The sequence below is a fragment of the Chiloscyllium plagiosum genome, unplaced genomic scaffold, assembly GCF_037043375.1.
Source record: "Chiloscyllium plagiosum isolate Xiang-an unplaced genomic scaffold, Cpla_swu_hap1 HiC_scaffold_4, whole genome shotgun sequence".
NCBI lineage: Eukaryota > Metazoa > Chordata > Chondrichthyes > Orectolobiformes > Hemiscylliidae > Chiloscyllium > Chiloscyllium plagiosum.
Genome location: NW_028270142.1, coordinates 58,612,357 through 58,633,676, shown reverse-complemented (window position 1 = coordinate 58,633,676; position 21,320 = coordinate 58,612,357). Strand labels below are relative to the sequence as shown.

General features: G+C 40.5%; 1 protein-coding gene across 3 annotated transcripts in view; it reads left to right on the top strand.

Moving 5' to 3' along the window:
• The window catches only part of atp6v1c1a (ATPase H+ transporting V1 subunit C1a), a 91,064-nt gene that overhangs the window by 42,798 nt on the left and 26,946 nt on the right, over positions 1-21,320 (top strand). For all 3 annotated transcript variants that reach the window (XM_043688524.2, XM_043688525.2, XM_087986274.1), the window contains one exon: positions 10,554-10,648. In XM_043688524.2, coding sequence (XP_043544459.1) covers positions 10,554-10,648 — 95 coding nt within the window. The remainder of the gene's footprint in view (positions 1-10,553; positions 10,649-21,320) is intronic.

Here is a 21,320-nt window from a genome sequence, read left to right as displayed (position 1 = left end):
CTCGATGTATTTGTAGAATCCCTTTGGATTCTCTTTAACCCTATATACCAAAGCTATCTTATGTCCTATTTTTGACTTCCTGATTTCCCTCTTAAAAGTACACCTACTCCGTTTATATTCTTCTAGGCACTCACTCAATCTCTGTTGTCCATACCTGACATGTGTTTCCTACTTATTCTTGACAGAAACCTCAATTTCTCCCATCCAGCATCCCCTATGCCTACCAGCCTTGCCCTTCATCCTTACAAGAACATCCTCACTCTGGACAATCGTAATCTTATGTTTGAAGGCTTCCCATTTTCCAGCCATCCCTTTACCTGCAAACATCTGCCCCCAATCAACTTTTGAAAGTTCTTGCCTAATCCCATCAAAATTGGCCTTCCTCCAATTTAAAACTTCAACTTTTAGACCTGGTCTATCCTTTCCCATCACTATTTTAAAACTTAAGAGAATTATGGTCGCTGGCCCCAAAATGCTCCTCTACTGATACCTCAGTCACCTGCTCTGCCTTATTTCCTGAGAGCAGGTCAAGTTTTGCACTTCTCTAGTAGGTACATGCACATACTGAATCAGAAATTTTCTTGTACATGCTTAACAAATTCCTCTTCATCCAAGTCATTAACACAATGGCAATCTCAGTCAATGTTTGGAAAGTTCGCGTCCCCTACCATAACCACCTTATTATTCTTACTAACTGAGATTTCAATACAATTTTGCTTCTTAATTTCAGGCTAACTATTGGGGGATCTATAGTACAATTCACAGATGATCATCCGTTTTGTGTTTCTCAGTTTCACCCAAATAACTTCCCTGCACTTATTCTCAGGAATATCCTCTATAAGTGCAGCTGTACTGTTATTCTTGATAAAAGTGCCACTCCCCCACTTCTCTTGCCCCCCTTTCTATCCTTCCTATAGCATCTATAGCCTGGAACATTAAGCTGCCAGTCCAGCCCATCCTGGAATCATGTCTCTGTAATTACAAACACCATTCTGATGTTTGGCTGTTGGTTGCAGAAATGTCTGTCTGTGTCTCTGACTACAGAGTCCCCATCACAATTGACCACTTGGAACCTGACATACCCCTCATTACAGTAGAGCCAGACCTGATATCAGAATCCTGGCTGTCAGTGCTACACTCCCCTGAGAGTACTTCACTATTTACATGTTCCAAAACATTGTATCTGTTTGAGATGGAGATAATGGAGGAGTCTCCTGTGGCTACCTGCCTCCCTCTCCTACCTTTCCTGGAGGTCACTCATCTACCTGATTGTATCTTTGGTTTATCTTCCTTCCTGCAACTGCCATCCATCACACCTCCTAGTAACTGTAAATTCTTCATTGCCTCTAACTGCTGCTCCAACCGATCCCTGCAACCTGATAGGACTCGCAACCAAACACACATCCTGCAGACTAATTATCAATAACATGGAAACTCTCCCTAATTTCCCACATCTGACAGGAAAAGCACATCACTCTTCTAAAGGCCATCTTTGGCGCTAATAATCTGCAGACCCAGTAAACAACCCAGTCTTACCACTCTAAAAACACTTTAAGGCTAACTTATTACCTAAATTTAATCGAGAGACAGATCTCAATAAAAGCACATATTTAAATAATTAATTAAAAATCAGTAGGACTACACTTTTTAAAACTAGCTACTTCGCTGCTCCCCTGCTGTGAGCTTCCCCATACAGGTTTCTCCAAGGTCAGCTGTGAATTTTGTTGGTTGTTTATTTTTCTTAGATGAACTCTGACATCCAGAGATCCTTGAAACTAAACAGCAAATGCAGTTCGCTGTGCACGTTCCCTGCTGGGCCAGAAGTAAATCAGCTGTGCAGGTTTGATTCACTTCCCACATGGTCACTACCTTTGTGTCTCTCCCTCTTTTTTAAAGTGCTGTTGTTTTGATCCTTTTTCCCAAATTTTCAAAACAATGCAACAGCTTATAAAACAATTACTACTCCTAAAAGTTGAGGAAATCAGCTCCAACACTGAAAATACTTCAAAAAAAAGCAGCAGCTCTTACAGCCACAATTTTTTCCCAGCTTCCCAGGATCTGATCAGGTGTACATTAGAACTCTGTGGGAAGCTTGGGAAGTGATTGCTGGGGCCCTTGATGAGGTATTTGCATCATTGATAGCCACAGCTGCAGTGCCAGAGGTTGGCTAATGTGATGTCAATATTTAAGACGGATGGTAAGGAAAAGCCAGAGAACTTTCAGCCAGTAACATCAGTGGTGGGCATGTTATTGGAGGGAATCCTGAGGGACAGGATTGATATGTATTTGCAAAGGCAAGTACTGATTAGTGATAGTCAACGTGGCTTTTGATGGAAATTGTGTCTCAATGACTTATTTTTTTGAAGTAACGAAGACAGCAGAGCTATGGACATGATCCATATGGACTTCAGAAAGACATTCGACAAGGTTCCTCATGGTAGACTGATTAACAAGGTTAGATCTCTTGGAATACAGGAATAACAAGCCATTTGGATACAGAACTGGCTCGAAGGTAGAAGACAGAGGGTGGCGGTGGAGGGTAGCTTTTCAGACTGGAGGCCTCTGCCCAGCAGTGTCCCACAACAATCGGTGCTGGGTCCACTGCTTATTGTCATTTATGTAAATAATATGAATGTAGGATGTATAGTTAATAAGTTTGCAGATGTCACCAAATTTGGGGATGTAGTGGCATTGGAATAGTGGTTGTTAAGACCCATAAGTATAATTGAGTCAGTCTGAAATTTCACTGTTACTCTGTGATGATGACACTTGGCTCACCTCATGACAGCTTAAGATGACTAGGTAACGAAGCTGTTGTAATTTCAAGTTTATTTGTGTTATTAAATAATCAACGTGTAATGCTGTATGGAAATGTAGTGCAGGAGTATTGCTGAAATATGAATATAAGAAAAAACACAAGTTAAATTGACTGTATGACATTATTTAATTTTCAACCATCTTAACATCATATCTACTTACTCTGGGAAGTTTATTATTCCAGGCTGACCATTTTATGGTAAACTATATTGACTCATAAGACTTCTGATGCCTTCAGTTTAAAGTTCTATTTACAAGATTAAATACCTTCATGATGTACTCTGTCCTTATCTCTCTATACTCCTTCAGCTGTACAGACTGCCTCTTGATTCCAGCCTTTTGGATACTCCCCAGTCCCTTTGACAAACATTGATATCCATGTTTTCAACCTTCTGGACCCAACGCACTCCAATTTCCACCATATATCTTCCACCCATTTAGTATTTAATTGTAAGTAATATGCCGGAGCACAGGTAACATAGAAACATAAAGATTTATCGGATATTTGGAGGCCATTTAGACCATTGTGCCCATGCCAATTATAAAGAGCTATCTGGTCTAATCCAGCTTTTGGTCTGTATTCCTGAAGCTATGGTAACTCAAATGCACAACCAGTTTTTTGAAATGAAATTGCTTTACCTTACTTTCAGGCAATGAGCTCCAGATCCCCCACACCTTGTGGTGAACACGTGTCCTGAACCTCGGTCTAATCCTTCCATTGATTACATCATGTCCTTGCTATTCAACCCTTTGTTAGCAGAAATAGATCACTTCATTCCAATCCCTCAGCTAGGGTCCTCAATTTACAAACATCAGTTAAATCTCCCCCTCTATCTCCTTGGTTCCAAACAAACGTAGACTATTCAATCTTGCCCTATCTGAAATTCTACATTCCTGGCAGCACCCTTCTAAATACTTTCTGAAGTATGATTGCACCCTTCTGTATTGCAGTGACCAGAAAGCACTCCAACCGAAGTCTCATTGTATTTACACAATTTTTGCATAACCTCCCACCTCTTGCTAAAGGAGAGAATTCTATATACTTTCTTGTTTATTCTATTAACCTATGCTACCATACCTATTTATTTTACCACCTTGAATGTGATGTCACCATCTTCAATGGGAAGCCACTCCCATTTCAGCATCCTGAAGGGACCATTCCTTCCATGATACTATGGTCCACTCCGCTATCATCCAGACCTTTCTTACGGCTTTCCATATGAACACAGGAGATGTAACTCTTGCCATTTTACTCCTCACCATGCAAGGCCCTAAACTGCCATCCAGCTGAAGCATTTGTTGTGTATACTTTCAATCTAGTCTCTTTTTAATTAGGGATGTCTAATTGCAGATTAGGTAAGCACTTCGTGGAGATCTTAAGTCAGTCTGCAAGAATGACCCTGAGCTTCCTGTGGCCTGTCATTTTAATTCTCCAACTTGCTTTCACACTTTGTCCACTGCCCTATTCACTGCAAAGTTCCAGTGATGTTTCATGTAAGCATGAGGAACAGTACCAGCTTTCAGATACTTTGCACCCTTGTGCACTCACCAATGACTTCAACAATTTCAGACCATCATTTCCGATAGTCATTTTGTTTCGTTTTATTTGCACCTTTTCGTTTTCCTCTTGTATTTGCTTTCTGATCGCTACTCAAGGATTTTTTGTTTCTTCATTTTGTTTCTGCCTCATTACCATTTCCTTTGGCTCAAAGGTTTACTTTGTCAGACAATTTCTCTTGTCCATGACCATATCACAAACTTTGCTTTTTTTTTAACCTGTTCCCGCCCATCCTTCACTCAAAACATTGCATCTCTAAATTTTATTAGCCTGAAATATTAACTTTGTTTATCTTCTGTGTATGCTGCTTGAGCAATTTCTGTTTTTGTGCTGTTTATTTAGTCAGTTTACTGCTGACACGATCCAATTTTTGAACATCGGTTAAAACTAGAGCTCTGAACAACAACACGAGATGCTGTGACATTTGATATTTGATGCTTCTTAGAAATTACTGACCTAGGACATCTACTAGACCATGTACTGTTTTCGTGTTCGCTTAATAGTGTTACATAGTATTTAGAATGTTCCTTTATGCCTCATTAATGATTTACAGATTCTTTGCATTTTTTCTTGCCAGTTTGATTCCATTTAGGAAGACATTGATGTCTTTTAGCACATTTCCTGTGTAATGTAAGTTTAAAATGACATGACTGTAGCCAGTATCATTATTAGATCTGTTCACATCTTTGTGGTGCAACTGGTTAGCAATGAGGCTTAAGATTCCTAATTGTTTTCCCTGTGCAGCTGCAAACAGTTAAATAATTCCCAAATGGGAATTGAACCTGAGACTTCAGTCTGTGAAACTTATTTTGTTTTAAATAGTTCATAATTGGAGATACATTTGTGGGTTATATGGACTTCACTACTGTGTTTTCAAACAATTAATGGTGTGCATTGTCATTCTAGTTACAAGAGCTAATAGTAAACTTTCTCAGGATGAAGTTAAACTTTGCAATTTTAAATGTATAACAATAAAATTATTAACTTTGATTTTTTTTTGTGTGAAATAGAGTATGTTTCTCATTGGGTTGCATTTTTTGTGAAATGGCTTGGCTACCAAGGTATTTCTGTAATTTTAGTTGTACTCTAATGTATATTTGTCCATTTTACAGCAATGTGACAATAGACAATAGGTGCAGGAGTAGGCCATTCTGCCCTTCGAGCCTGCACCACCATTCAATATGATCATGGCTGATCATCCTTAATCAGTATCCTGCTCCTGCCTTATCTCCATAACCCTTGATTCCACAATCCTTGAGAGCTCTTCCAACTCTTTCTTAAATGAATCCAGAGACTGGGCCTCCACTGCCCTCTGGGCAGAGCATTCCACACAGCCACCATTCTCTGGGTGAAGAAGTTTCTCCTCATCTCTGTCCTAAATGGTCTACCCTATATTTTTAAGCTGCGTCCTCTGTTTCGGCACTCGCCCATCAGCGGAAACATGTTTCCTGCTGCCAGAGTGTCCAATCCTTTAATAATTTTATGTCTCAATCAGATCCCCTCTGTCTTCTAAACTCAAGGGTATCCAAGCCCAGACATTCCAGTCTTTTAGTGTAAGGTAATCCTGCCATTCCAGGAATTGACCTCGTGAACCTATGCTGCTCTCCCTCAATAGTCAGAATGTCTTTCCTCAAATTTGGAGACCAGAACTGCACACAGTACTCCAGGTGTGGTCTTACCAGGGCCCTATACAGCTGCAGAAGAACCTCTTTGCATCTATACTCAATCTCTCTTGTTATGAAGGCTAGCATGCTATTAGCCGCCTTCACTACTTGCTGTACCTACATGCTTACCTTCATTGACTGGTGTACAAGAACACCCAGATCTCTCTGTACTGCCCCTTTACCTAAATTGATTCCATTTAGGTAGTAATCTGCCTTCCTGTTCTTGCCACCAAAGTGGATAACCATACATTTATCCACATTAAACTGCATCTGCCATGCATCTGACCACTCACCTAACTTGTCCAGGTCACCCTGTAATCTCCTAACATTTCACCCTGCCACCCAGCTTAGTATCATCAGCAAATTTGCTAATGTTATTGCTAATACCATCTTCTATATCATTAACATATATTGTAAAAATCTGCGTCCCAGCACTGATCCCTACGGTACTCCACTGGTCACTGCCTGCCATTCGGAAATGGAGCCGTTTATCACTACTTTGTTTTAAGTTTGCTTTCAAGGTCAGTTTGAAGATTCCAGCTACTTCAGTTTGCTTGCTTTATTCCTGCGCAGTTTTTGTTTAGTTATAATTGAATGAAGTATTGCAGGGCAAGCTTCTCTCAGTAAGCTTGAGATAGACAGACAGTCATTTGACCATTTCTAGCAAGTCCATTCAAAGACCTACAATGCTCATCTATTAAATGTTTCGGGAGTTATTGTCTCACCTCTTTTGCCTGGAATTTAGTTTCACCTCTTGATCATTCAAAGTTACTTTTACATCACTTTGACATTGTGCTCCTTTTGGCATGGTGTTATGGTTTAATTCACAAAGCAGTAGTTCATATTTACTTGTAGCCTGAGTGGAACATGAATAACCTCTGAAATCTGAGCTATTTTGTCTGCATACTGTTGATGAAAATTATATTTCATTTGCATACTGATTTAAAATTGTTCAGTATAAAATCTAATTTCCTGTTCCAATTTCATGGTTAACACGGATAAATTCTGTATTTACATTCTTCACTTGTGCAATGTGTGTACTTCTACACTTTGAGTACTTAACAATGGATTTTGCAGTCAGCAGTGAAGGGTGTCATTTGTTGCTAACCTCAAGTTGCACACAAACATCTAGCAATCTTTGGTCTGTTTTTCCTGTTCCTTGTATTAAATTTGCCACCAAGTTAAAATCTTTTGGCGTGCAGTAGCAGTGATGTCAGCAAACAGGCAAACAACTAATCGTATTAAAGCTTTTAGATGTGCCAAACAAGAAAAGATAAAATCAGTTAGTAACTTCACATTTCATTTTTATTTGCCAAAGTAAATGATTGCATTAAGATGAAGCTAAAAATTAAACTACTCTTTTAAAATTATTTCAAAAGTGTATGGAATCTTTTTATAATGTGGCAAAATTAGAAACTTGTTAAACATAAGCTTTCTAGGGCCAGTGAAGATAATGAACAGTAATTGTAAAATTAGCTGTCAGTTTAAAAACCCTGTTACATCTCGTTAAACAAGATCCAACATTTTCAAATATTTTTCCGGAGATTAACATTGTAATGGTGGATATTCTTAATTCACGGACTTCCTATTGATTACTATCTGGAGGTGTCTCAGCAGGCTACACTGTAGAAAAGAGTAAAATGTTTCACAGCACTGTCTCGTTTTTCCATGTTCTGCATATGTACCAGTTCCAGATGTTGTACTGTTAACCCTGGTAGCCTGGGTATAGGAACTTGCAACTCATTTATGCAGTGGTCACGAATCCTAGTTGGTCTGGGATTATATGTTAGATGTGCCTGACTGAGTATAAAAGACCAGACTGATTTCTAATGTAGTACTGAAGGAGCGCTTGGCTGTTGGAAATGCCCTTTTTGCATATTAAAAAAAACCAAAGTGCATGGTCTGACTCTGAAGAAATACAGCAGTGTGATTCTTAATGTCCTGACCAATATTTATCCTTCATTTAACATCTCAAAAATGGGTTATCTAGTCATTATCATAGTGCTGTTTCTGGGTGGTTGCTATGTGCAAATTGGATGTCACATTTCCTACATTACCATGGTGATTTCAGTTTCAGTGTGGATCATGACTGTGACATTTGGTGGCAGTGGAAAGTTCTACATAAGCACAGTCCTTTTTTAAAAGTATTGTAATGAGTTTGGTCACGTCAGTTGTGATTTATTAGCAGCATATGAGACTTTGGTTCCGATGGCTGCAGAGTTTAGTCTCATTCCTAAAATGTGAGCACATAATTTAAACTGGTACTTTATGGCAATACTGAGGGAATGCTTATCTGCCAAATCTGCAGACCTTCAGATGAGATTTTAACGAGAAATCTTGGCTGTCATTTCAATTTGCATTGATTATAGCCCTGTACATGACCTCAGGACAGATGCTTTACAGCAATTATCAGACCATAAGACATAGGAGCAGAAATTCAGCCATTCAGCCTATCAAGTCTGCTCCAACATTCAATCATGGCTGATAAGTTTCTCAACCCTATTCTCCCGCTTTCTCCCCGTAACCCTTGATTCCCTTCATACTCGAGAACTTACCTACCTCAGTCTTAAATATACTCAATGACCTGGCCTCCACAGCCTTCTGTGGCAATGAATTTCACTCTCTGGCTGAAGATATTTCTCCTTATCTCCATTCTAAAAGGTCTTCCCCTTTTACTCTAAGGCTGTGTCCCCGTGTTCTAGACTCTCCTGCCAATGGAAACATCTTCCCAACATCTACTCTGTCCGGACCATTCAGTATTCTGTATGTTTCAATTAGATCCCCTAGCCCCCCCCAATCCTTCTAAATGCCATCGAGTATAGACCCAGAGTCCTCAAGCATTCCTCATATGTTAAGCTTTTCATTCCTGGGACCATTCTCATGAACCTCCTCTGAACATGCTTCAAGGCCAGTGTATCCTTCCTGAAATATGGGGCCCAAAGATGCACACACTATTCCAAATATGGGCTAATCAGAATCTTTTAGAGCCTCAGAAGTACATCCTTGCTTTTATATTGAAGTCTTCTCAAAATAAATGCCATCATTGCATTTGCCTACCTACCTACTGACTCAACCTGCAAGTTAACCTTGAAGAATCCTGGACTAGAACTCCCAAGTCTTTTTGCACTTCAGACTTGTGAATTTTCTCCCCATTTAGAAAATAATCCATGCCTGTAGTCTTCCTACTAAAATACATGACCTCACATTTTTTTTTCATGTTGTTCTCTTTCTGCTGCTTTTTTGCCCACTCTTCTAACCTGTCCAAATCCTTCTGCAGCCTCCCCCTGCCACCTCAATGCTACTCAAGAATTTACCTTTCTTTGTATCATCTGCAAACTTAGCCAGAATGTCCTCAGTTCCTTCGTACAGATCATTCATGTCTCAAGTGAAAAGCTGTGGTTCAAACACTAAGCTTTGCTGAACACCACTTGTCACTGGCTGTCATCCTGAGAAGGACCCTTTTATCCCTGCTCTCTGCTTTTGGCCAGACAGCCAAGCTTGTATCTGTGTGAGCTTGCCACCTTGCCTCTAACACCATGGGCCCTTATCTTACTCAGTAGCCACCTGTGTGGCAACTTCTCAAAGGCCTTCTTGGAGTTCAGGTGGATAACATCCATTGAATCGCCTTGGTCTAACCTGCTCATAACTTCCTCAAAGAATTTTAGCAGATTTGTCAGGTATGGCCTCTCCTTGATGAAATCTTGTTGATTTTGCCCTGTATTAGGCTAATCGTTTGTAATTTTCTGTCTTTTTCCTTACTCCCTTTTTAATCAACGATGTCACGTTAGTGATTTTCCAGTCCTCTGGGACCCTTCCTGATTCTAGCGATAGATGAAAGATCAGCATTATCGCCTCTGCTATTTCTTACATACTTTTGAAGTGTGGTTATTCCTCTCAACCAAGTCATTAAAGGAATGCGTTTACTGATCAAAGTTGTTTGTGTAATCACAAATGCTTATTGGCTTTCCTTTATTGCAATAGTGACAATGCTTCAGAAGTTTTTTTGTTGGCTGTGGAGGGGTCTGGGATATCCTGAGAAAGATGCTAATAACTCCAAATATTTTGCGTTGTGTACATTAAAAATTTCACTGTATTTAGTTATATTTCTTGTAAAGTATAATTTGTGAAACCACTGAGCAGGGAAAAAATCATGTTTAAGTACTAGTAATCTATTCCTGGTTTGATTTTTTTTATTATTTAAATAATCTTGATTTGCAAAATATGAAACAAAATGTATTTTTAAACAGGTGTTTTGACTATTTCATGCATGTGTTAAACATTGTGTGAAATACTGTCTGTGCATCAAAATATTTCAGATGTATGTAAGTTTTATTGAACTATTTTTAGTCTTTGTCATTGACTTTTGAATTGTAATGTGGGAATTGCACACACTGAATTATTTCCTACTATTAATGTTGGCTAATTTGTGTTTTTCCTTAACTATTGCTTTGTTGTGGAATAACTGAAAATTTTCTTTTGTTATATTTTTAAAGAAAAAGTTCTTTTTTTTTTAGTTGATTTGGTCACCTATATCACAAGATTTCAATGGGACATGGCGAAGTATCCAATCAAACAGTCTCTAAAGAATATTTCTGAAATTATTACTAAGGTTGGTGTGGTTTTAATGTTAGAAATTTCATATGGCATCAGCACATAATTTGCATCATCCCAAACTTAGAGATGTGTGGAATGCCAAAGATGATTCAAACAGTTAGGAGATTTATAACATTGAAGTTGGTACACTCACGTTGAATGCTTGTGAGCAGAACTTAACCTGTTTTAGATTTTACTCTTGTTGCTAATGCATTGTTCTGTAGTGTAACCGAATAACGCATATAGGTATAAGTTTAATGTTAATAATTGGGAGCAGGTGCGATTTACTGATTTTTGCTGGGGTTAACTGTGGGGTGTTTAGTGATACTGAGGAAAATAAAAATGACAAATTTATGTTTTATATACTGTTTCCTTTTTGAATACTTTAAATGTTAAAATTTAAGGTTTAATTTGGTAAGAATCAAGCTTTTATTCTGCACGTTTCAAAGAATTTTTATTAGCATTGGTTCATGTTGATTCTGATATGATTTTCTTAGAAGCACTGAATGAGCTGAATATCAATGTCATAGTGATAACCAGGGGTTCTTAAACTGGGTCTCTGTTCATGGAAACTTTCTGGGGCTCTTTGAAACAATGTGCAAATGCACCCTGTGTAACTGCCTCGGGCTCTGTGGTACATATAAATAAATAATTGACAATAGGAACAGAGTCTGGTTGAGTGGAACACAGATTACCAGTTAGCCCTGTTGTTACCAAGTCTGGTTGGCAAGTGAGTTCATGCTTGTTCAAGAGAGAGGTTTTATAAAAAATATTTGCACATTACATCCTTCAACATAAGGGCACCAGATGACGAGAGCACCTAGGTCATGTCTTTCCAAATGTAGTACTGAACATAATGAGTAATGTTTAATGTTATTATCTCAAGATAGGTGTCCATAATTACTTACTCAGAATAACAGAGGTACTGCAGTGCAGAAGGAGGTCATTCAGCCTAGCATGTCTGTTCTGGCTCTTCAGTTGAGCATCCATATCTAATGCCATGAGGGTTGGTTAGCTTAATTAGCTTGACAGCTGGTTTGTGATGCGGAGTGACACCAACAGTGTGAGTTCAATTCCCACACTAGCTGAAGTCAATATAGGAGGGGTGTCCCATCTTCCCAACCACGTTCATTGTCTGAGGTGTGGTGATTGTCTGGTTAAACTCAACAGTCATTTCTCTCTAATGAAAGAGCAGCCCTGTGGTCCTCCTGAGGCATCTACTTTTACTTACCAGTACCTAATGCCAATCATAAATTTCCCATCACCTTATTTCTATCCAAATAATCATACAATACCCTTTTGCATGCCTCAATTCAACCTGCCTCTTCACACTTGCAGACAGTACGTTCATACCCTAACTATTCTATGTGGAACAAAAAAATCTTTTCTCACCTCATATTTAGGACTTTTAGAAGTCACTTCAAATTTTGTTCTTGGTTCTTGATCTTCCAAGTGCGAGAATAGCTTCTCCCTGTCTACTTGATCCAGCCCCTCATGATTTTGAAAACTTATGTATCAAATCTTCTCTTAACCTTCCGTCCAAGGAGAACAGCCAAAACCTGTTCAGTCTCCATTTGCAAAAATGTTCGAAAATCATTGCTTGTAACAATTAGGCACTGATGCTAAATTTTATGTCCTCGAACAGCATAACTGTGCCCTTTCCATGTAGTACTGGGAGTAACCGCTTTTGTGCTTCTGCAGAAGATACAAAATGGTGAGGAGTTGGCAACATTTGAGTTTCTCTGCAATGCTCTTGTTCTTGATGGTGTTAGCTTCTTGAATTAATCTGCATTGTTAAAGAGTTATGTCTTATATTGTATGGTCTGCTCACTACGCTAGGCAGTTCACAAGAATTGTTTTCAAGTTTTGTGGTTTTTTTCAAATCCTCTTTGATAGAAAATACTTAACTGAATAGATAAACTTATATGTTTGCTTGGGGCTAAACTTTAGAGTAGATTATTTGTGTATTTTAGAATGGATTGAAATTGAAAGCTATAAAAAGTGTTACAATTAAAAGAGTACAACCTACATTTTCCCACAAGACAATCCTTATAAACTATATTTCTATTGTGTGTTGCTCTAAGATTTTATTGATCAGTTATGTTTTAAGTGTAATTCAAAACTTCTAGAAAATGCTTTGAGACACTCATGTTTTATGGTTGCAACTGTGTTCATTGTAGAAATGATTCTGTCTAAAAACGCTGTCAATAATGAATCGACTACATATACTGAAACATGTTTTGTTCCCAATCAATTCATATGTTCGTTTTATACAAAAATGTTGAGTTGAAAGGGAATCAGAACGACTCACCATTTTTTAAATTCACTATTGGGATGTGGGTGTTGGCTGGGCCTGCATTTATTGTCCATTCCAAGTTGTCCTTCAGAGGATGGTGGTGAGCTGCCTTCTTGAGCCGCTGCAGATATCAAATGCAATGGCTGAGTTCTGTAATGGTTTTGTATCAATCAATTTGGTCTCTCTTAGATGACATTTGAATTAGTTGAATTACTAAGACCAGAAGAAATGGGAACAGGGTAGGCCATTTACTTATCAATGAATTTTGGTAAATTATTTATATCCCCCTTGCAACCTGACTTTCCATCCATTTTGTCATCTGCAAATTTGACAGTGCATTCACTACCTTTCTCTAAGTTATTAATATATATTGTAAACAGTTAATGGTCCCTGTACTGATCCCTTTGGGATTCCACTGGTCACTGGTTGTCAACCTGAAAAAGACCCCCCCCCCCCCATTTGCTGTTTTTTGCCAATTAGCTCATCCTCTGTCCATGCCAGTATACAACCTTGAACACCATGAGCTATGAGCTCTGATCTTATGACTTTACCTTTTGTGAATTATTTACTAAAGTGGTTAATGTCATTTCGTCAATCTGAATAGAATTATATTAATGGGGACTAATGTGTCATAAAATGTTTAAGAAGTTCTAAACATGAATATCATTCCCAAATCCCGGTGCTTCCACACTAGTCAGCTGATTAGCAATGCAGGTAAGAAACACACTCTGATTGGAGAAGCATGAGAGAGACAACCTGAAAGGAGAAAACAGCTTGTCACAGATTCTGATTTACACATAATTGCGATAATGTGGCCTAAATGTGAGGAGAAAGTGAGGTCTGCAGATGCTGGAGATCAAAGTTGAAACTTTATTGCTGGAACAGCACAGCAGGTCAGGCAGCATCCAGGGAACAGGAGATTCGACGTTTCGGGCACAGGCCCTTCTTCAGGAATGAGCAGAGAGTGTTCAGCAGGAGAAGATAAAAGGTAGGGAGGAGGGACTTGGAGGAGGGGCGTTGGAAATGTGATAGGTGGAAAGAGGTCAAGGTGAGGGTGATAGGTCGGAGTAGGATGGAGGCGGAGAGGTCAAGAAGAAGACTGCAGGTCAGGAAGGCGGTGCCGGGCTGGAGGGATTCGGCTGAGACAAGGTGGGGGGAGGGGGGATGAAGAAACTGGTGAAGTCCAAGTTCATCCCCTGTGGTTGGAGGGTTCCCAGTCGGAAGATAAGACGCTCCTCCTCCGACCGTCGCGTTGTTGTGGTTTGGCGGTGGATGAGTCCAATGACCTGCATATCCTCGGTGGAGTGGGAGGGGGAGTTGAAATGCTGTGCTACAGGGTGGTTGGGTTGATTCGTCCGGGTGGCCCAGAGGTGCTCTCTGAATCGCTCCGCAAGTAGGCGGCCTGTCTCCCCAATATAGAGGAGGCCACACCGGCTGCAGCGGATGCAGTAGATGATGTGGGTGGAGGTGCAGGTGAATCTGTGGCGGATATGGAAGATTCCTTTGGGGCCTTGGAGAGAAGTGAGGGGGGAGGTGTGGGCACAAGTGTTGCACCTCCTGCGGTTGCAAGGGAAGGTGCCGGGAGTGGAGGTTGGGTCGGTGGGGGGTGTGGATCTGACAAGGGAGTCGCGGAGGGAGTGGTCTCTACGGAAAGCTGATAGGGGAGGGGAGGGAAATATATCCTTGGTGTTGGGGTCTGTTTGGAGGTGGCGGAAGTGACGGCGGATGATGCGCTGTACATGGAGATTGGTGGGGTGGTAGGTGAGGACCAGTGGGGCTCTGTCCTGGTGGCGGTTGGAGGGGCGGGGCTCAAGGGCGGAGGAGCGGGAAGTGGAGGAGATGCGGTGGAGGGCACCGTCAACCACGTTGGGGGAGAAATTGCGGTCCTTGAAGAAGGAGGCCATCTGTGTTGTACGTATTTTGAACTGGTCCTCCTGGGAGCAGATGCGGCGGAGACGAAGGAATTGGGAGAATGGGATGGCATTTTTACAGGGGGCAGGATGGGAGGAGGTGTAGTCCAGGTAGCTGTGGGAGTCGGTCGGTTTGTAGTAGATGTCCGTGTTGATTCGGTCGCCTGAGATAGAAACAGAAAGGTCTAGGAAGGGGAGGGAGGAGTCCGAGACTGTCCAGGTGAATTTGAGGTCGGGGTGGAAGGTGTTAGTGTAGTGGATGAACTGTTCAACCTCCTCGTGGGAGCACGAGGTAGCGCCGATACAGTCATCAATGTAGCGAAGGAAAAGATGGGGGGGTGGGGCCAGTGTAGTTGCGGAAGATGGATTGTTCCACATACCCTACGAAGAGGCAGGCATAGCTAGGGCCCATGCGGGTGCCCATGGCTACTCCTTTTGTTTGGAGAAAGTGGGAGGATTGGAAAGAAAAGTTGTTCAGGGTGAGGACCAGTTCGGTCAGTCGAAGGAGGGTGTCGGTGGAAGGGTGGTACGGCGGGAAAGGAAGAAGCGGAGTGCTTTGAGTCCTTCGTGATGGGGGATGGAGGTGTACAGGGACTGGATGTCCATGGTGAAGATGAGGTGTTGGGGACCGGGGAAGCGGAAATCCTGGAGGAGGTGGAGGGCGTGGGTGGTGTCACGAACGTAGGTGGGGACTTCTTGGACTAATGGGGACAGGACCGTGTCGAGGTATGCCGAGATGAGTTCGGTTGGGCAGGAGCAGGCTGAGACGATGGGTCGTCCGGGGCAGTCAGGTTTGTGGATTTTGGGCAGGAGGTAGAAACGGGCGGTGCGGGGTTGTGGGACTATGAGGTTGGAGGCGGTGGATGGAGGCCCTAGTGAGCCCTAGTAATTAACACTGTCTAAATCTCAGTCTTCCAGATATTCTGGTGCTGGGTACACAGCATCCATTGATTTTGGTCCCTTTTCTATTTTGTCAGCATTGGGGAAAGAATTCCTTAAGACCAAAAGACATGGGTGAAGAAGTAGGCCATTTAGATCATTAAGTTTCTCTATCCTTCAGTGTGATCATAGCTGATCTGATTATCCTCAACTCCATATTCCTGCTGTTTCCCCATAAACCTTGATTCCCTTATAAGTGAACCTTCTCTGCCTCAAATGCCAGTATATCTTTCCTTAGGTGGGCCCCAACTGTTTACTGTAGCTGTGGTCTGATGAGAGACTTGTATAGTTTTCGCAAAAGCTTCCTGGTTTTATACTCCACTCCCTTTGAAATAAAGGCTAACATTCCGTTTGTCTTCTGTACTACCTGCTGAACTTGGAGGCTAGCTTTTTGCGATTCATGGATGAGGACTCTCAAATCCATCAGTTCCATCGTTCTCTGCAGTCTTTCTTCATTTAAATAATATTCAGTTCCTCTTTCTGCTGAAATGCATTACCTCACGTTTTCTCCTATTATGTTCCATCTGTTAGGTTTTTGCCCGCTTGGTTAAACTGTCTCTATCCCTCTGCAGACTCTTTGTGTCAGCTTTACCACTAGTCTTCCCACCTTATCATCGGCAAACTCTGCTGGGACTGTAACTGTTTAAAATATACATTGACTTCTCTCATCTAATACGTTAATGCATTTTAAAAATAACTGTGGGCCCAGCACTGTTCCCCTGCATTTAATGCCGCATTTAAATTTACTGCTTAAAGGCTCAAGTCCTACTTTATTTATTTATTTGGTCAAAGTTTCAGAATTAATTTTTTGATTGAAAAATATTTTACATGGAAAAGTTGAAATTTCTTGACTGGAGATTTCTGCTTGGCATCAATATGGATTGATTGATATTGGTTGATGAAACAAGTTTTTTTTTTAAGACAAGCTGCATTCTCCTTCCACGTGTCAGCACAAAGTGCACTATATAGCAGTTTATTTAGGAACAAGGCCTGCCTTTTGACTCTGGATTGTGAAGGTCAGTTGACAGCCTTTGCACCAAAGCTATATTGCCTGTTAACTGACCATTGAGCTTTATACTTACAATCCAAAAATGGGAACACTTTCCAAATCTATCCTCCCAAGCCGTGAAGCAGTTTTCTGTGCTTCAATGAGATAATTCTTCTAAACTTGCTACTGGCCCGGTCTCCTTGATTTCTCCTACAGGACGATCTTATTATCTCTGAGGCTTGCCTGATGAACCTTTGTTACATTCTTTCAATTACCACTTATTTTTTTGATATGGAAGCCAAAACTGCATGTAATACCCCAGGTGTGTTTTTCTTAAGGCCCCAGATGATTGCATCAAGACATTTTTTATTCCTTGTGCTCATCCTCTTACAATGAAGGCTTTGTGTATGGGGAATTGTGTCTCACTAACTTAATTGAGTTTTTTGAGGAAGTGATGAGAATTGATGAAGGCAAAGCAGTGGATGTGGTCTATATAGAACTCAGTAAGGCGTTTGATAAGGTTCTGCATGGTAGACTGGCTAACAAGGTTAGATCACATGGAATGCAGAACAGGCTCCAAGATAGAGGACAGAGGTTGGTGGGGGAGTGTTGTTTTATTAGACTGGAGGCCTGTGTTTAATAGGGTGCTGCAAGTATCAATGCTGGGTCCACTGCTTTTTGTCATTTATATAAATGATTTGGGTTTGTGCATCCGAGGTATGGTTAGTAAATTTGTAGATTACACCAAACTGGTGGCGTAAGTGGACAGCCTAGAAGGTTACCTCAGAGGACGGAAGGTTTTTGGTCAGATGGGCCGATGGACTGAGGAGTGGCAGATGGAGTTTAATGACATCTCCCCTAAACCTTCCTCCACTCACCTTAAAATTATGCCCACTTGTGATAGCCATTTCCACCTTGGGAAAAAGTCTCTGGCTGTCCACTCTATCAATGCCAGTCATCATTTTGTTTACCTCTATCAAGTCACCTCTCATCCTTCACTCCAATGAGACAAGCCCTAGCTCCTGCAACCTTTCTTCATAAAATATGCCATCCAGTCCAAGTAGCATCCTAGTAAATCTCCTCTGCACCCTCTCTCAAGCTTCCACATCCTTTCTATAATGAGGCGATCAGAAGTGAATATAGTATTCCAGGGCTTTATAGATCTGCAGCATAACCTTGTGGTTCTTAAACTCAATCCCCCCCACTAATGAAAGCCAACACACCATATGCTTTCTTAACAACCCTATCAGCTTGCTTGGCAACTTTAATAGATCTATGGATGTGGACCCCCAAGATCCCTCTGATCCTCCACACTGCCAAGAATCCTGTCTTTAACCCTGTGATCTGCATTCAAATTTGACCTTCCAAAATGAATCACTTCACACTTTTCCAGGTTGAACTCCATCTGCCATTTCTCAGCCTAGCTCTGCATCCTGTCAATGTCCCATTGCTATCGAGAACAGCCCTCCACATGATCCACAATCCACCAACCTTTGTGTCATTGACAAATGTGCTAATGCACCCTTCCACTTCCTCATCCAATCATTTATAAAAATCACAAAGAGCAGAGGTCCCAGAACAGATCCTTGCAGAACAGCATAGTCACTGAACTCCAGGCTGAATATTTTCCATCTTCTACCACACTGTCTTCTATGGGCCAGCCGATTCTATATCCAGATGGCCAGATTTCCCTACATCCCATGCCTTCTTACTTTCTGAATGAACCTACCATGGGGAATCTTCTCAAATGCATTGCTAAAATCCATGTACACCACATCCACTGCATAACCTTCATCAATGTGTTTTGTCACATGCTCAAAGAATTCAGTAAGGCATGTGAGACATACCCTGCCCCCATCAAAGCCATGCTGACTATCTGTAATCAAGATATGCCTTTCCAAATAATCATAAGTCCTTTTTTTCAGAATACTCTCCAATAATTTGCCCACCACTGACATAAGACTGAATAGCCAAGGTCTTTTCCCTGGGGTGGGGGAGTCCAGAACTAGAGGTCATTGGTTTAAGGTGAGAAGGGAAAGATTAGTAAGGGACCTATTGGGCAACTTTTTCACACTGAGGGTGGTGTGTTTATGCCAGAGAGTGGTGAAAACCACACTGAGAGTGGTGAAAACTGTTATAATTACAACATTTAAAAGGCATCAGTGAGTGGGTAAATTAATAAGAAGGGCTCAGAAGGATCTGGATTAAATGCTGGCAAATGGGATTAGATTAATTTAGGATGTCTGGTTGGCATGGATGAGTTGGATGAAAGGTCTGTTTCCATGGTGTACATCTCTGACTCTGTGACTTTATAAAAGCAAACATGTTACTTGTTTTCCTGAGCACCTACATGTTTTTAGTGATTAATGAACAAGGGTACAGAGCTCCTTTTTGTATATCAGCACTTACCAGTCTCTTGCCATTTAAGAAATGCTCTGCAAAGTGAATATCTACCAAAATGGGTAACTTCAACTTTTTTCCGCATAGTATTCAACATGCCATGTTTGCCCATTCACTTTGCAAATAAATTATATGGATTGTGAATAGCTGGGGTCCAAGCACTGATCCTTATGGTATCCCACTGGTCTCAGCTTGTCAACCTGAGGGAGACTTGTTTAATCCTATTCTGGCCATTAATCAATTCTCAATCCATGCCAGTATATTATCTCTAATCTTTTTAATGCTAATTTTGCGTCTTAACTTGCTGTGTAGGATCTTTATTGAAAGCGATCTCAAATTCCAAATACATCATATCAGTTGTTTCCTGCTTATTTATTCTGCTAGTTTCATCATCAAAACTTCCAAGTTTGTCAAGCAGAATTTCTGTTTCATATACATTCATATTTATAGTGCTGAATCTTATCATTATTTTCTAAGTGTCCAGTTATCACATGCTTTTCACTAGATTCTAGCATTTTCACTGTTTCTATTGATGTCAGGTTAGCAAGTTTGCTCTTCAGTCTTCACATTTTTTTTCCCTTAAAGGCTCAGTTACATGTGTTAGCATTTTGTTAGGTTTTCTGTTGTGTGCATAATGGTTATATTATGCAATTAAAATAGCACTTTAAAATTCTATTCAAATTTCAATGGCAAATTCCTTCAAGTATTCTTATTTTAAAGCAAAAACGTGCATTTTTCTAAATGTCAGGCAGTCCCTCAGAGAGCTGCACAAAACATTCATATTCTCGAGTTCAGAGTGGAGTTTCTGTTGGTGGGGAAGTCAAAACAAAGTTATTAGAATAATGGAAGTTTATACTGTGTTTAGAAAACATTTTATATCTAGTTATTACTATTTTCAGGGTATACATTATTGGAATTTTACATTTATTAATAGTTTCCTTTCCGGCTATTAACAGAAATGCGACAGATTTTAACTTCTATCTGCTAAGTAACCTTTGACCATGTTCCACTGTCTTACAAAATCAAAATAATTGGTTGCACTAAGGTTAGTGGGATGATATTCAATGAGTTTTTATTTTAAAGAAGTGAGTGAGTAACAAGGCTGTTTGAGGCTGAAGTCGTTCAAAATTCTGGTAATGGGTTGTGGGAAGGCTACAGGTTGCAAAAGAAGTCTGAATCAGAATGTGGATACTTTGGTGACACAGTGCTGATGGAGGGACTTGTAAATAAGGATAGATTTTGAAATTATATTGAGAGCTTTACATTGGTAAGAGAGGTGAAGGGCACGCAAAGCAGATGTGAGCTTACAGTAGAGATACAGAGAAAGGCATTCACAAAGTAGTTAGATGCCAATATGCAAACTGGCACTAAAAGAATTATTACTATTAAGTGGCGTTTTCCAGCCTTTTTCATGTATGCTCAAACCATGGTTATTTCCAGATTATAGAACTCACTGGTTCAGAGGAACCTGGGTATCTGGTACCTGAGTCTCAAAAGGTTAGCGTGCACGTACGGCAAGTGATTATGAAGGCAATTGGAATGCTGCTGTTTTATTGTTGAGGGGAATGGAATATAAAAGCTGGGATATTTTATTACAGCTGTACAAGGCCTTGATGAGACCACATTTGGAGTCCTGGTCTCCTTTATTTGAAAATAATCATTGGAAACAGTTCAGCAAAGGTTCTCTTCTCTCATTTCTAAAAGTTTTATCCTCTGAATAAAGGTTGAATAGGTTGGGCCTGCACATATTGGAATTTGGAGAGGAGAGATGAATTTATTGCAGTGTTGGAGATTGAGGGGAAGTGATGATGTTTACCAGGATGATGCCCCTTCTTGAGGAAGATTAGAACTATGGAACACCAATTGAAAGCACATCTCTTGAGAGTCATTAAAATGTGAAATTCTGTTTGCCAGAAAGCAGCAGAGATTTTGTCACTGAATTTACCCGATGTTTTGATTTTTGATAGAAATTGAGGGTTGTGAGGGACAGACAGGAGGTAGAGTTGAGACCACAACCAAATCAAGCATGATCCTACTGAATGACAGAACAGATTTGAAAGACCTAATGGTTGCCTCATGATCCTAAATCCAGTGTTCCTGGACCCATGCTTTTAGAATTTCATTCTTTGATGACTTGAGATCTTTTATGATTTTT